This window comes from Anolis carolinensis, chromosome 2 (genome assembly GCF_035594765.1).
Source record: "Anolis carolinensis isolate JA03-04 chromosome 2, rAnoCar3.1.pri, whole genome shotgun sequence".
In the NCBI taxonomy this organism is placed as follows: Eukaryota; Metazoa; Chordata; class Lepidosauria; order Squamata; family Dactyloidae; genus Anolis; species Anolis carolinensis.
The window spans coordinates 133,198,371-133,212,448 of record NC_085842.1 but is presented as its reverse complement, the minus strand read 5'-3'; the positions used below and the strand labels follow the sequence as shown (position 1 = coordinate 133,212,448).

Genomic DNA, 14,078 nt, shown 5'->3' with positions numbered 1-14,078 from the left:
AAAAATCATAGGTAGAGGCGAGGTTTCTCGGTACATTTGCTTAGAAAGCATTGTTCCAGATCAGCCATTCAGATGTCCATACAGAAATGTGCAGAGCATGGGAAATAAACAAAATGAACTGGAACTTTTAGCACAACAAAACAGTTACAACATAATGGGCATAACTGAAACCTGGTGTGACAAGTCCTATATTTATTGGAATGTAGCAGTGGAGGGGTATAAACTTATTTCTGAGAAATAGACCAAACAGGAGCGGGGTGGAGTAGCAGTATATGTTAAGGATGTTTATACCTGTGAAGAGATGCAGGACTTCAATTCTGGAAACCAGTTTGAGAGCATCCGGATAAGAATTAAGGGAACAAGAACTGAAAAAGATGTAGTTGTGGGGGGGGGGGGGTCTACTACAGACCTCCAAGCCAGACTGAAGAACTGGAAGAAGCCTTCCTTGAACAGATGACAAAACATGAAGAAAAAAGAGACATAGTAGTAATGGAAGATTTCAACTATTCTGATTTTTTTATCGTGTCAAAAGTGAATTGAGAATATACTACAAGTTGCTTCTGGTGTGAAAAAAATGGCCATCTACAAAAACATTGCTCAGGGGAAGTCCGAATGTGTTATCATCCTGTGGGAGGCTTCTCTCATGTCCCCGCATGGAAAGCTGGGGTTGACAGATGGAAGCTCACTCCATCTCACGGATTTCAACTGCTGGACCATCAGGTCTTTAGATCAGCAGTTCAGCCAACACAAGGGTTTAACCCATTGCGCCACCGCAGCTACTAACTATTTTGATATTGCTGGAAAACAAAGTCCAACAAATTCCTCACTTGTTTTGCAGACAATTTTATTGTCCATTAGGTGGAAGTGGCAGCAAAGGGATTTTTTTTTCGTGTCAGGAGCAACCGGAATTGCTTCTGGAGTGAGAGAATTGGCCATCTGCAAGGACGTTGCCCAGGGGACGCCCGGATGTTTTAATGTTTTAGCATCCTTGTGGGAGGCTTCTCTCATGTCCCCTCATGGAGCTGGAGCTGATAGAGGGAGCTCATCCACACTCTCCCTGGGTGGGATTCGAACCTGGCAGCTTTCAAGTCAGCAACCCAACCGTCAAGACTTTGCACTGATTTAGGAACCAAGAAGGGGAAAGCCACACTTGGGATTGGTTGAGGGACCTCCAAAGGGTCCTTTTATCCCCTAGGCCACCAGAGGCTCCAGCAAAGGGATAAGCTATTATGAATCTGATCCTAGCCAACACTGAAGACCTGATAAATGGAGTGGAAGTGGTGGGATCCTTAGGTGGGAGTGACCATGTTCTCCTAGAATTTGTGATACAGAGAAAAGGAGAAACTAAGGGAAGCCAGACATGCATTCTAGACTTCAGAAGCACTGACTTCAAGAAATTTAAGGAAATACTGAGCATGATTCAGAGCTGAATCCAGGAATACTCCCAAACTGCAAACCTGCATTTTCAAAATGTGTTTTACGATTGACTAGGAGCACCTCTGTCTTGTCTCAAGCTTCAATTTGTTTGCCCTCATCCAGTCCATTAAAGCTGCCAGGCACTGATTTAGCACAGGAACCATTTCCTTGGGATTAGGGAAAAAAGGAGTGATAGAGTTGAGTGTCATCTGCATACAGATGGCACCACGCTCCAAAATTCTTTGCTATAATAATAAAAATAACAACAACAACAACAACAACAACAACAATATAATAATAATAATAATAATAATAATAATAATAATAATACTTTATTTTTGTATCCTGCCACCATCTCCCCGAAGGGACTCGGGGCGGCTAACATGGTGAATACAAAGTATAAACAAGTTAAAATATAAAACCAAACATAACAATCAGAATAAAATCAAAAACGAATTCAAGCACAAATTATACATAAATACATAAAACATGATAAGAAGTTTAAAAACCATATCAATTTCACCACCAAGGGATAAAGGAATAAAAGGGGGTCGAAGTAAAATGCGTAGTAACTGGGTTATTCCATAAAGTGCCTGACTGAGTATTCCAAAAAATTTCCAAGATAACGTTAGGGGTAGGATGGGGTGGGTCCAGAGATAAAGTGCAGGATGGCAGCATGGTTGTCTAGGGGTCTATAGTTTCTTGTTTAATCGAAAGCACGCTGAAAGAACCAAGTCTTAAGTTGTTTAATAAAAGCAGACAGGGTTGGGGCCAGCCTAATCTCCCTGGGGAGGGAGTTCCAGAGCTGAGGGGACACCACAGAGAAGGCTCTCTCCCTCGTCCCCACTAACCAAACCTGTGATAATGAAGGGAACGAGAGGAGAGCCACCCCAGAAGATCAAAGAGATTGTGCAGGCTCATAGGGGGAAAGGCGGTCACGAAGTTAGGCGGGTCCCGAACCGTGTAGGGTTTTGTAGGTGATTACCTGCACCTTGAATTGGGACCGGATGGTGAACGGCAGCCGATAGAGCTCCTTAAACAAGGGGGTGGACCTCTCCTTGTAAGTTGCTCCAGTTAGCAGTCTGGCTGCCAATCGCTGGACTAGTTGTAATTTCCGGGCCGTCTTCAAGGGCAGTCCCACGTAGAGTGCATTGCAATAATCCATTCTGGAGGTAACTAAGGTGTGGACCACCATGGCCAAGTCAGACTTCATGAGGTACGGTCACAGTTGGTGCACAAGTTTTAATTGTGCAAAGGCCCTCCCGGCCACTGCCGACACCTGAGCATCAAGTGTCAGCATTGAGTGCGGAAGGACCCCCAAACTGCGGACCTGTGCCTTAAGGGGAGTGCGACCCCATCGAGCACAGGTTGCCACCCTATGCCCCGATCAGCCGAACGACTGACCTGGAGGACCTCTGTCTTGTCAGGATTAAGCTTCAGCTTGTTCATCCTCATCCAGCCCAGCACAGCAGCCAGGCTCTGATCCAGAATCGGAGGGGCTTCCTTGGAGTTAGGTGGAAAGGAGTAGTAGAGCTGAGTGTCATCTGCATAGAGATGGCACTGAACTCCAAAACTCCGGATGACCTCTCCCAGCGGTTAGATATTAAAAAGCATGGGGGGGGGATGGAACCTTGTGGGACGCCACAGGTCAATGGCCAGGGGTCCAAGCAGGTGTCCCCCAGCTTCACCAACTGGGAACGACCCTCCAGGAACTGGAGCCACTGCAAGCAGTACCCCCAAGGCCCATCCCAGAGAGCCGTCCCAGAAGGATACCATGGTCAATGGTATTGAAAGCTGCTGAGATATCCAAGAGAACAAGTAGGGTCACATCCCCCTGTCCAGTTCCCTGCGGAGGTCATCCACCAAGGCGACCAAAGCCATCTCGGTACTGTGCCTAGGCCTGAAGCCAGACTGCGACTGGTCCAGAAAATCGGTGTCATCTAGGAACCCCTGAAGCTGCGAGGCGACTACCCGCTCTAGCACCTTGCCCAAAAATGGAAGGTAAGAGATTGGTCTGTAGTTGTTTAAGACAGAAGAATCAAGGGAGGTCTTTTTCAATGTAGGTTGTACTATGGCCTGCTTAAGACAAGTTGGAAATTTCCCTTGGACCAGCGAGGTGTTTATGATGGTCACAAACCAATCAACTAACCCACCACTGGCCAATTTAACTAGCCAGGAAGGGCAAGGGTCCAGAGCGCAGGTGGTCTCCCTCACAGCTCCAAGGATTCACTTTGGGAGTTTGCTGTCTGCTTTGCTCCTGACCGCTTTGAGGAATTTTGGGTCAGTTGATTTGTATGGCTTTTGTTCCTAATATGTTTGTCTTCAAGAAGAGAAAGAGGGAGAGAGAACAAGAGAGGGAGGGAGGCTGGAATGAGTACAGTATGAAGAAAATGATGCTTCTGCTTCTTCACATCTTACTTTGTGCTTTCTTGCCACAACTTTGTGCTTCTACCATTTTAAAGTTGACATTTCTTTGTTTATTGTTGCATGTGAATGTACACATAACAAAAATGAGGGAGAAGTTAGGGGGCTGGAATTGATTAATTGCATTTCAATGCATTTCAACAGGTAATTCCACTTTGAGATTAGAGTGTTAAGAGCTCGGTCACAGAACGAATTATAATCTTAACTCAAGGTATCACTGTATATAAATGTTTTCACAATCAGTCTCCCTCAGAATGGCCCAGTCACAAATTTGCCATCTTACAAAGTTAGCTGCTGTTTTTTTTCTGCTTTTCCTAAAGACAGACCTGTTGAAAAATCTTGTCAACTTCCTTGCTGACTCCTTTATTTAAAGCTTCCAGAAGGGTTTTCTCCAACAATGCTACCTCATACTGAGTTCTGAGTTCCAGTTTCACCAAATTCTGATTTGCCTGAGCTGGCTTCCCAGTCAGATTTCTTTGATTTCTGCTGTTAATTATTTCCTCAGCAATCTCAATTCACCCAAAATTTAGCTTGATCCAACTGAATCCAATTTCAAGGAGATTTCAATTGTTCTCATTTTGAATTAAATTATTGTAGCTAAACACAAGGTGGCAGTAGAGTACACATTTTCTTCAGTTGTTTTTTGGCTTGTTGATGCTTAGCACAACTAAGGGCGCTTTTAGACAGTGCCAAAATCTGCACCAAAGTGGGTTTTAAAAATCCACTCAGTGGGTTTTAAAAATCTACTCAGTGGGTTTTAAAAATCTGTGCCAAAGTGGGTTTAAAAAATCTGTGTCAAAGTGGGATTAAAAAATCCATGCCAAAGCGGGTTAAAAAAAACTCACTTTGGTATGGGTTCCCATCCCCATTCCCTCCAAAAACCTGGCCTTTCCCAGGAAGGTGGCTGCATGCCATCCTGTTTAAAATTTAAAAAACCCCAGTTTACCTCTAAAAATTAAGGAATATTTACTTGGGAGTACATCCATCCACCACCCCTATCCCTTCCCCCGTCCAAAAGGCTTACCTATTGGGCCAGCTGGCAGCGCAGTCCCTTCCAGAGAGCTCTCCTGAGGCGCAAAATCCCAGTTCTCTCTGGATATCCCTGTTTTCTCTGGATTAATTCAGTTTTACCTGAGGCGTCATTTAGATGCCTCAGATAAATCTGTGAGAAGTCATGGGATGTTAACAAGAGTGGATGTAAAAGATCACACTACTCCACTGCTGAAACGACTTTACTGGCTGCCCATCAGTTTCCAGACCCAATTCAAGGTGCTGGTTTTGACCTTTAAAGCCCTACATGGCCTCAGTCCAGGCTACCTTAGACAGCATGTCCCCTGTTACATCCCTGGGAGATCTCTTAGATCCAGTGAGGAGAACCTGGTGTCAACAATAGATCTTCCAACTTACATCTCAAGTTCCCAAGGGAAGGTTCCTTCTCTGGGGCTGCACCTATAATGTGGAATGCCCTCCTGAGGGAGATTAGATCTGCCCATACCCTACTCGGGTTCAGAAAAAGTCTTAAAACATATATATTTAACATATTGACTGGTTTTTCTGATATAAACACATGTGGGCATTCAGATGACTCCTAGGTACCCTTGATTTTAGGATGCTATTGGGTTTTAATATTGAAGTTTTATGCTTAGCAGCACTGTCAAATATTTGGTTTTAATATGTACTGTTTTAATGTTTGTACTGTTGTGTTTTATAATGCTGTTAGCCACCTTGGGCCCTTAAGTGGGGAGAGGCAGGATAAAAATAACCTAAATAAATAAATATTGGCTTGTCTAGATGGGTCCTAACTTTCCCTAGAAAGGGAGAATTGTACTCCACAAAGTTCAAATATATACTTCGGGTATCTATGTCCTGGGAAGCTTCTTTTGTGTGGCTTCAAAGACAAACAATACTTTAACCCTTTGATGGGTATGTATGTATGTATGTATGTATGTATGTATGCTATTAGTGTTTATAATCAATCTATCTCACAAAATGTATTCAACGTGGCATTACATAACTCTCGTTTAAACTCCATCAGTAATGTGTAGGAGTTAGCAGTGTCAGTATCTAGCTCTATTTCATTTCCAGATAATAAATTTAGATTACTCATGTCTTCCAACAATAGAGCTGACTGCCAATGGGAATAATTTTCCAATAGCCAGGAGTGAATCTCACAAGTTTAAATCTTCTTTCTTCCTTAAAAATGGCAATTAAGGCCTTCCTTTTTGTTGTGGGTTAACACAGCTGCCATGCTGCGACAGGTATTTTTCCTGACCCCTATCTCCTCTGACTTTTGAGTCAAAAACAAATGCCTTGGTAAGCTATCAGAGGTAGAAAATAAATCTTCATGAAAATCTCTGCTTCTTACTTGCCTGGAAGAATGCCACCACCGGACCAAGATCTCTAGGAACCTGTGATAATCCACAGTGGTGAGTTCTCTCCCGGGACCTTTACACAGGATAATGATTACTGCTGTGGGCATGTTGTGGATTTTCTGCTCTGATGCAAAACAAAAAGTTAACTCTTTCCTCCTAATTATTCCTGATTACTTCCTTTAAAAAGAAAATATATTTAAAATGAAGGAACTTCATAGCTCTGTGGCTGAACCAAGCCTCTGACATGAATTTCCGCTCTTAATTAAATGTTTTTTTCCCTGCGAGGCATTGGCATCATATATGGCTCTGCTTCAACGCAAAAGCTTTCAAAATAAAAATATTATCTCTCACTTGCAAAATAAACACAACAGTAAAATATTTTTGTTACAAAATGCTCATTTAGTTTTGAATTCATAGTTTAAGTGTGTTGTAAAAGGAGTTGCTGAGTGGAAGCAAAGTCCAAATAAGCCCATTGCAATATCCAAGGTGAACAGTCCAGGGCAGAAATGCCGATTATCAGAGTTCTTAGGAAGCAACAGGATAGTTAAAAGTCTGGTTTAGAGTCAAAAGCACCAAGTTAAAGCAAAGATACCAGAGCCAACAGTCAGATTATCAGAAGACAAAGCGGAAGACCTTAAGTAGCAAACCAACAGCAGCAGAGGCAGGTCCCAGGATGAGAGCAAACAGGCATTGGGCTCAACCGTGGAAACAACATTGTCCTCCGCAGAGAATCCCAACACTGAGGGCTTTTTATTTTAAGATTTTAGCTGTTGTTTGAGTACAGATTGTTTCTCAGCTAATCTCTGAGCCCTGTAATGCCCTGCCTGTTCTGTCCTATGCTCTAGACGTGTGGGTATGGTTGACCCATCTGTAGCTTGTTCAAATGTACTTGCTTCAGGATACTGAGGAGTATTTGCTTCTGCTGAAGGCTCATCTATACCAGTGCCTGAGCTAGCCTGGGCAGACTGCTAGGGGTCTGGTTTTGGGGATCTTTCACATGAACAATCATTCTTCAGTGATAGGTCAATATTAAATCACATCAAATTAAATATTTTGTTCATGGTGATGGTGCTGCAGATTGCATTTTTGATTTCTTAAAATAGAGAATAGGAGCTCCTCGGGTTTTCTTCTACTTGAGGAAAAAGGGAGAGGCATATTGTGTGTGATGTTATCTGAGACAATGAAGAGAAAGAGAACTTGAAAGAACCTCTCATAAGACTTACATTCCTTTCTCTGCCTGACACAAACCAGCTAAGAAAAGACAGATAGATATGTAATTCTTCATTACATAAAAATATTCATCCCTAATTTTATGTAATTTTTCTTGTTATCTGGAATTTTTTGGGTTGTTCTAAATTATGCAATGCTGTTTTCACACTGTTTTTCATAGCCAATCAATTGATGTTTTATATAAATACATAAGATTGTAAATTCCTGTTCAAGTTTATATGCTGTGGAAGAAACAAAACTCTTGGAAACTATTTTTCAGGATTTTTTTTTTCAATTCTGCAGAAGGCCAAAATTAAAGGCTGATTGATTTCTTATATCTGGAAGTTTTTAAAATCCAAAAATTTGCTATGACAATGGGTAGTCACTCAGTCCCTAGCTCCAGTATAATACAGTGGTTTGAGTGGTGCAATACAGGCCCCCAGGTTAAAAGTCTTGCTGTTGAATGCTAGATCCATAAATGGTAAAACTACAGCCATCCAGGATCTGATCTTGGATGAGCGATTGGACCTAGCTTGCATGTCCGAAACCTGGCTAGACGAACTGGGACAGGTCAATCTCTCCCAGTTTTGTTCCACAGGTTTTGGGATGCATCAGCAGACAAGACCTGGAAGGCAAGGAGGCCTGATCACAGTAGTCTATTGGGAATCCAGCTCCCTGATCCGGTGCCCCATCCCGCAATTGCCCATGTTCAAATGTGTCTACCTCAGACTGGGGAGCTGGGACAGAATAGGGATTCTGCTTGTGTACTGACCATCCCGCTGTCCAACAGTCTCCCTATCTGAGCCAGCCAGGTTATTCTTAGGCCTGGGTAAGGGTAGCAGTTGGGTTGGGGGTTAGGGTTACGGTTACAGCTGGTTTAGGGTTAGGGTTAAGATTACAGTTGGGTTAGCATTAGGGTTAGGGTTACAGTTGGGTTAATGTAAGGGTTAGAGTTACAGTTGTGTTAGGGTTAGGGTTAGGGTTAGGGTCGGGTTGGTGTTAGGTTTAGGGTTACAGTTGCGTTAGGGTTAGGGTTAGGGTTACAGTTGGGTTGGGGTTTGGTTTAGTGTTATGGTTACAGTCTGTTTAGGGTTAGGGTTAAGAATACAGTTGTGTTAGCATTAGGGTTAGGGCTACAGTTGAGGTAGGGTTACGGTTACGGTTAGGGTTAGGGTTAGGTTAACAGTTGGGTTAGGTTTAGGGTTAGGATTACAGTCCGGTTAGGGTTAGGGTTACAGTCCAGTTAGGGTTAGGGTTACAGTCCGGTTAGGGTTAGGGTTACAGTTGGGTTAGGGTTAGGGTTACAGTTGGTCTAGGATTAGGGTTAGGGTTGTGTTAGGGTTAGGGTTGGTGTGAGGGTTAGTGTTAGTATTATGGTTACAGTTGGGTTAGAGATAGGGTTAGAGTTGGGGTTAGAGTTGGATTAGTGTAAGGGTTAGCGTTACAGTTGGATTAAGGTTAGGGTTAGGGTTACAGTTGGATTAGGGTTAACGTTAGGGTTAGGATTGGGTTAGGTTTAGGGTTAGTGTTAGGGTTACAGTTGGGTTAGGGTTAGGGTTAGGTTAACAGTTGGGTTAGGTTCAGGGTTAGGATTACAGTCAGGTTAGGGTTAGAGTTACAGTTGGGTTAGGTTTAAGGTTACAGTTGGTTTAGGGTTAGGGTTAGGGTTACAGTCGGGTTGGGGTTAGTGTCAGGGTTAGTGTTACAGTTCGGTTAATGTAAGGGTTAGTGTTACAGTGTTAGGGTTAAAGTTACAGTTGGGTTAGGGTTAAGGTTAGGGCAACAGTTGGGTTAGGTTTAGGGTCAGGGTTACAGTCAGATTAGGGTTAGGGTTACAGTTGGGTTAGGTTTAGGTTTAAGATTAGAGTTAGGGCCTAGGGTTAGGATTACAGTTGGGTTGGGGTTTGGGTTAGGGTTTGGGTTACAGTTTGTTTAGGGTTAGGGTCAAGATTACAGGTGGGTTAGAGTTAGGGTTACCCTTGGGTTAATGTAAGAGTTAGAGTTACAGTTGTGTTAGGGTTAGGGTTACAGTTGGGTTCGGTTTAGGGTTAGGATTACTGTCAGGTTAGGGTTCAGGTTACAGTTGGATTAGAGTTAGGGTTGGGCCTAATTGTGCTGGGGGACTTTAACCTCCATGTCGAGGCTACCTTGTCAGGAGGAGCTCAGCGCTTCATGGCCGCCATGACAACCATGAGGCTGTCCCAAATTATATCTGGGCCCATTCATATGGCTCGACATGCATTGGGCTTGGTTTTCAATGCAGCTAGGGATGACGGTGTCGGTGTGGAAGAACTCTCCATCATTCCATTGTCATGGACCAACCACCACCTGAACAGGTTTAGACTCACAGCGACTGACAGGTGAAAGTTTATTTGGAAAGCCATTGTGTTTTTCTGGCTCTAGTTCATTCTACATCCATGTGCTTCCTTCTGAGTAATTAATATTAAGCCATAACATGTAGGACATAGTTGTAGGCATAGGATAAATTAGAGAAAATGGAGAACATAAAATGGGAGCACAAAGGATCACTTTGTTCAATGACTTTTGAAACAGGAAATAAATGAATTCCAAAGGTGAAAACTCTATACTTGTTCAGAGGCAATTAGTCTCCAACCCGTTATTGAAAACAAAAATCAGGTCTTTTCTCAAAAGGAAGACATTTTGGAAAAGACATTATTTCATTCTGTTATTAGCAGTATTTGGACCACTTTAGCTTGGCAACCCTTACAACATCTTGAGTTAGGTCACCTCTCTCTGACTCCAGACAAGCTGAGAGGGCAAATCAGTGAGAAAGGGGAAGACTATAGTTATGGGCTTGGGGGTCATGTTTCCTTTTAGCAAACATGCAAACCCTCTTTTTTCTCCCTGCCTGACTGATCTGACCACAGATTAAGAAACAGGACTTTTGCTGACGTAGAAAGATATCACTTCCTCTACTTCCTTGCCTTTTACTAACATCCCTCTACTGTAGCAGACCGAGACTCTTTTGCTTGTCAAAATTCTATCCTGTTGTATCCAGGGATTTGTAGTTTGGTGGGGAGTGTTTAATTATCTGATGGAAAGCTCTAGTGCTGATTCTATTTTTCATTTCATTTCTGAGCTTCCCTTGAGCATCTTGCCAGCTGTTCTGGAGAAGATAGTGCAGAATCCCCTGGTGTTTTCAGCATTGTTTCTTCCTTCTATTCTCAAAATAAAAAAGAGGAAATATCCTAACCACAACAGCAGGAGATCAAGATTTTTTAAGTGCTTCTTTTCCTACACCATTTCTAAAGAAAGTTAAGTTACTCAGCTTTTGCATCTGATATATTGGATCTGATTCTTGAACTACAAAATCATTCAGACTACATTCAACACTGTGGACCACTGAAACTGCCCTCAAACATGGACAGCAGAACCATGAGACTGGTGAAGATGTTTTCTCTTCTGAGTTGGGTGTTAATTCCAGGTATTAATTTACTTCTTGTTGTTAGTTGCATTTATACATTGTTTCTGCCTCCTCCCCTATCAGCTCAAAACATCCTGTGGAGTAGGATCCTGATCCAGAATCATGAATTATTAGTCTTCATAGGGATTAGACTCTGGATTTCCTAATTTCAAACATAGTTGAGTCAGCTAGTGGGATGAGAAAATTATGATGACAAGGGGCAAGGCAGGAATTCATTTAAAAACTCCATTGAGTAGTTGGTATGAACTGCCCAATGATTGAGAAAGTACATTGCCAAGAGACTTGAGGCCACAAGATAAAGGCATCATTCCCTGGTCTTACTTTGATCACCCGGGATGGAGCAAGCTAGATGATCAGAGGCAACAGGGGTGTGACTGTAAGGCATAGGATGGATGAACATTGACTTCACTTTCTTTTGTTGTCTGCAGGTTACTGGGCTCTCAGTGGTCCAAATGAAGTCCATGGTGATGTAGGAGCATCACTCTCAGTAAAATGCTGTTATGACAAAGACTATGAAAATCAGTCTAAGTATTGGTGCAAATTCAAAACATTTTTAAAAGTCTTCAGTGAACTCTATTGTGCTGTATTAATAAGATCTGAATTGGACAAAAAAGTGGAGGATAGCAGAATCTCGATCCAAGACAGTAAAAAAACCCTATGTTTTAAAGTGAATATGAACAACCTGACATTAAAAGATGCTGGACTTTATCAGTGTGGTATAACACACAGGATTTTTCCTGATTCCACACATAATATTAAAGTGATTATCTACCAAGGTAAACATTTGTCCTTCTCTTATTATAGTGATAAAAAGGCAAGGATTAAAAAATGCAATTGCATGTACATTTCTGTGCAAGTGGAAAAATTAAAAATCTCCAGTGTAGTAAGGGATAAATGAAGTTGACTTATTCATGTACTAGCACATGGTGGCTGGCATCCTGTTCACGAATTACAATGCTGTTTGATTCAGGCCACTGTAGTTCACTTTTACAGTTATGATCAGAATTCTCTTCCAGACTTGCACTAAAATCAACGAAATTCTCCCAAAAATGTGTGAACAACACACACAAACAGCTATTTCAGTTTTGCTGGAAATCAGAGGAATCAGCAGGGATGTGCCCAACTCTTTCCCCGTAGTTGGATGCACTGCAGTGGGCATCACCAAATATACTGTAGATGGCAACAATCACCTCTCTGCTCTCCGGAAACATGGAAATGGTTTTGTTGGGGAGTGGATGCAACACTGTTTAAAATAGTGATTCCCAAAGTGGGCGCTACCGCCCCCTGGTGGGCGCTGCAGCGATCCAGGAGGGCAGTGATGGCCACAAGTGCATTTGCCATATGCATTAATACATATATCGTTCTGTTTAATTGCTATTAAAATTTTTAAAAATAATTTCCAGGGGGCGCTGAGTAATATTTTTTTCTGGAAAGGGGGCAGTAGTTCAAATAAGTTTGGGAACTACTGGTTTAAAAGGTCAGTTTTGGATGGGGGTTGCACTGGAAGATGCAGCCACAGGGATATAGCTCTCTCTCTTTATCTGTAGATCTAATTCAGGATGTTATTTTACTACCAAGAATAATGAAAACCAATATTTTTGTTGATTCTGTCCATTTTTTGTTATTCCCAACCATCTCAGATCCAGAAGAAGAGTCAACAATCACTGAGCAACCAGAAAAGATATCAAACACTGAACAAGATGAAAGGCTGTCATCTACTAAAACATCAGACCCTGGGCGCATTGCAGAGGACACAGATGAATCCAGTTCCAGCCCTATTCCCACAGAGTGAGTTTTTTTTTCTTCTCTTCTTTTAAAAAGATAATAAAATGCTGCCACTCCTCTCTGCATAAAGCTACTAATTACACTATGTAACAAAATTTGAAAAATGTTTTGTTCCTGGTTTGAAAGTGTTATTCCCATTTAATTGTGTGGTACTTACTTTGAAAGTAGTTGTTATCCTCCAGAAACTTCATTTTTGTGGCTGCCACAAACTATATTGAATTGGTTGAGACTCTATGAGATGTTGATTGAAAAATTATAGCAAAATGTGCTGAAGGATGTCCCACAAAAACAAAGTTTTTGCAGTTTAATAAACCTTTTTGCATTTTTAATGATAGAACCAATTAGGAAATGACATTTATAAACCAGGGTCAGTACGTTGCTAAATCATAGTACAATACAGTTTAAAACTGATCATTGCCACAATGCATGTATTATTTGGATGTTATGTTATCTTAGGTGCTTGTGATGCAAGAACTGTGTGTTTCTTAAATAGTTATTTAAAGGGAATATGTAAAAAAGCAGAACTCTTATATTATTTCATAAAACAGGAAGACATGCAAATAAGCATTCTGACTGGTTGTGTATATTTATTTTTTCTCAGGGCACCTAGGAAAACATATGTCAACATGTTGATATATTGCACTGTGCTGCTGTTTATTCTCCTGCTACTTGCAGCTGTGGTGTTGGTGGTAATGTCCAGGAAAAAGAAGACAGGTAAAATAATGCACTGTTTGTGCTATATCATGGAGGTTGGTGGGTCATCTTATTGTTACTGCTTCTTCTTGTAGGGTGTTGCCAGAGTGAAAACTGGAATAGGCTCCTGTACTTTTAATAGTTGTAAAATGGAAGCAATTTCAGCAGGTGTTGCTTGTTACCTGGCTGCATGACAATCATTATCTGCTGAAATTCCCTTTTCTGCAGAGCCATTAAAGGTATAGGAGCTCTCTCCAGTTCTCAGTTGGGTAAGCACATGCCCTGTACCGTAAGTTAAAACATTTCTCTCTGCATAGCATCACAAAAATAATAAGTAAAAAGGAACAGTGTATTTAGTGAGAAGAAATTTCCATTGGACATAAGTGTTCTAATTCAACTAGAGCAAAATCTAGCTAAATGGTAGCAATTTTTTTGAGAATAAACCCTAAATGAAACATTTCAACCTATTTCTAAATAAGCAGAAAGAAGACTCACGTCTTCATGGCTTGATAGATAACTGCTAGGGAATCATGTAGCCCGCCAGAGGCTGTTGGACTACAGATCACATTAGCTTTGGCCAGAATAACCAATGGTAAGGAAGGCTGGAGATATCTTTGGTAAACCTCCCTTCTGTACGTGAAGGGGTGCCAAAAATCATCCTACCATTGAACAGAATGAGATAGGTTTGGAGTATTTAAAGGGCAACGTTTAAAAAAGTTATTAACATTATTGTA

The 14,078-nt window shown here is 41.7% G+C and overlaps 1 protein-coding gene across 2 annotated transcripts; it reads left to right on the top strand.

The window, feature by feature from the left end:
• Positions 1–8,798: 8,798 nt before the first annotated feature.
• On the top strand, positions 8,799–12,818 carry LOC103277839 (CMRF35-like molecule 6). Of its 2 annotated transcripts, XM_062970581.1 has the most exons (4): positions 8,799–9,268; positions 9,300–10,866; positions 11,295–11,642; positions 12,507–12,818. In XM_062970581.1, exons 2-4 carry the CDS (start codon positions 10,803–10,805, stop codon positions 12,656–12,658), a joined length of 564 nt encoding a protein of 187 aa, XP_062826651.1. In that variant the 5' UTR covers positions 8,799–9,268; positions 9,300–10,802; the 3' UTR covers positions 12,659–12,818. The 2 variants fall into 2 exon arrangements, with proteins under 2 accessions (XP_062826651.1, XP_008102701.1); XM_008104494.3 differs by having other exon boundaries at positions 8,799–10,866.
• The last annotated feature ends 1,260 nt before the right edge of the window (positions 12,819–14,078 follow it).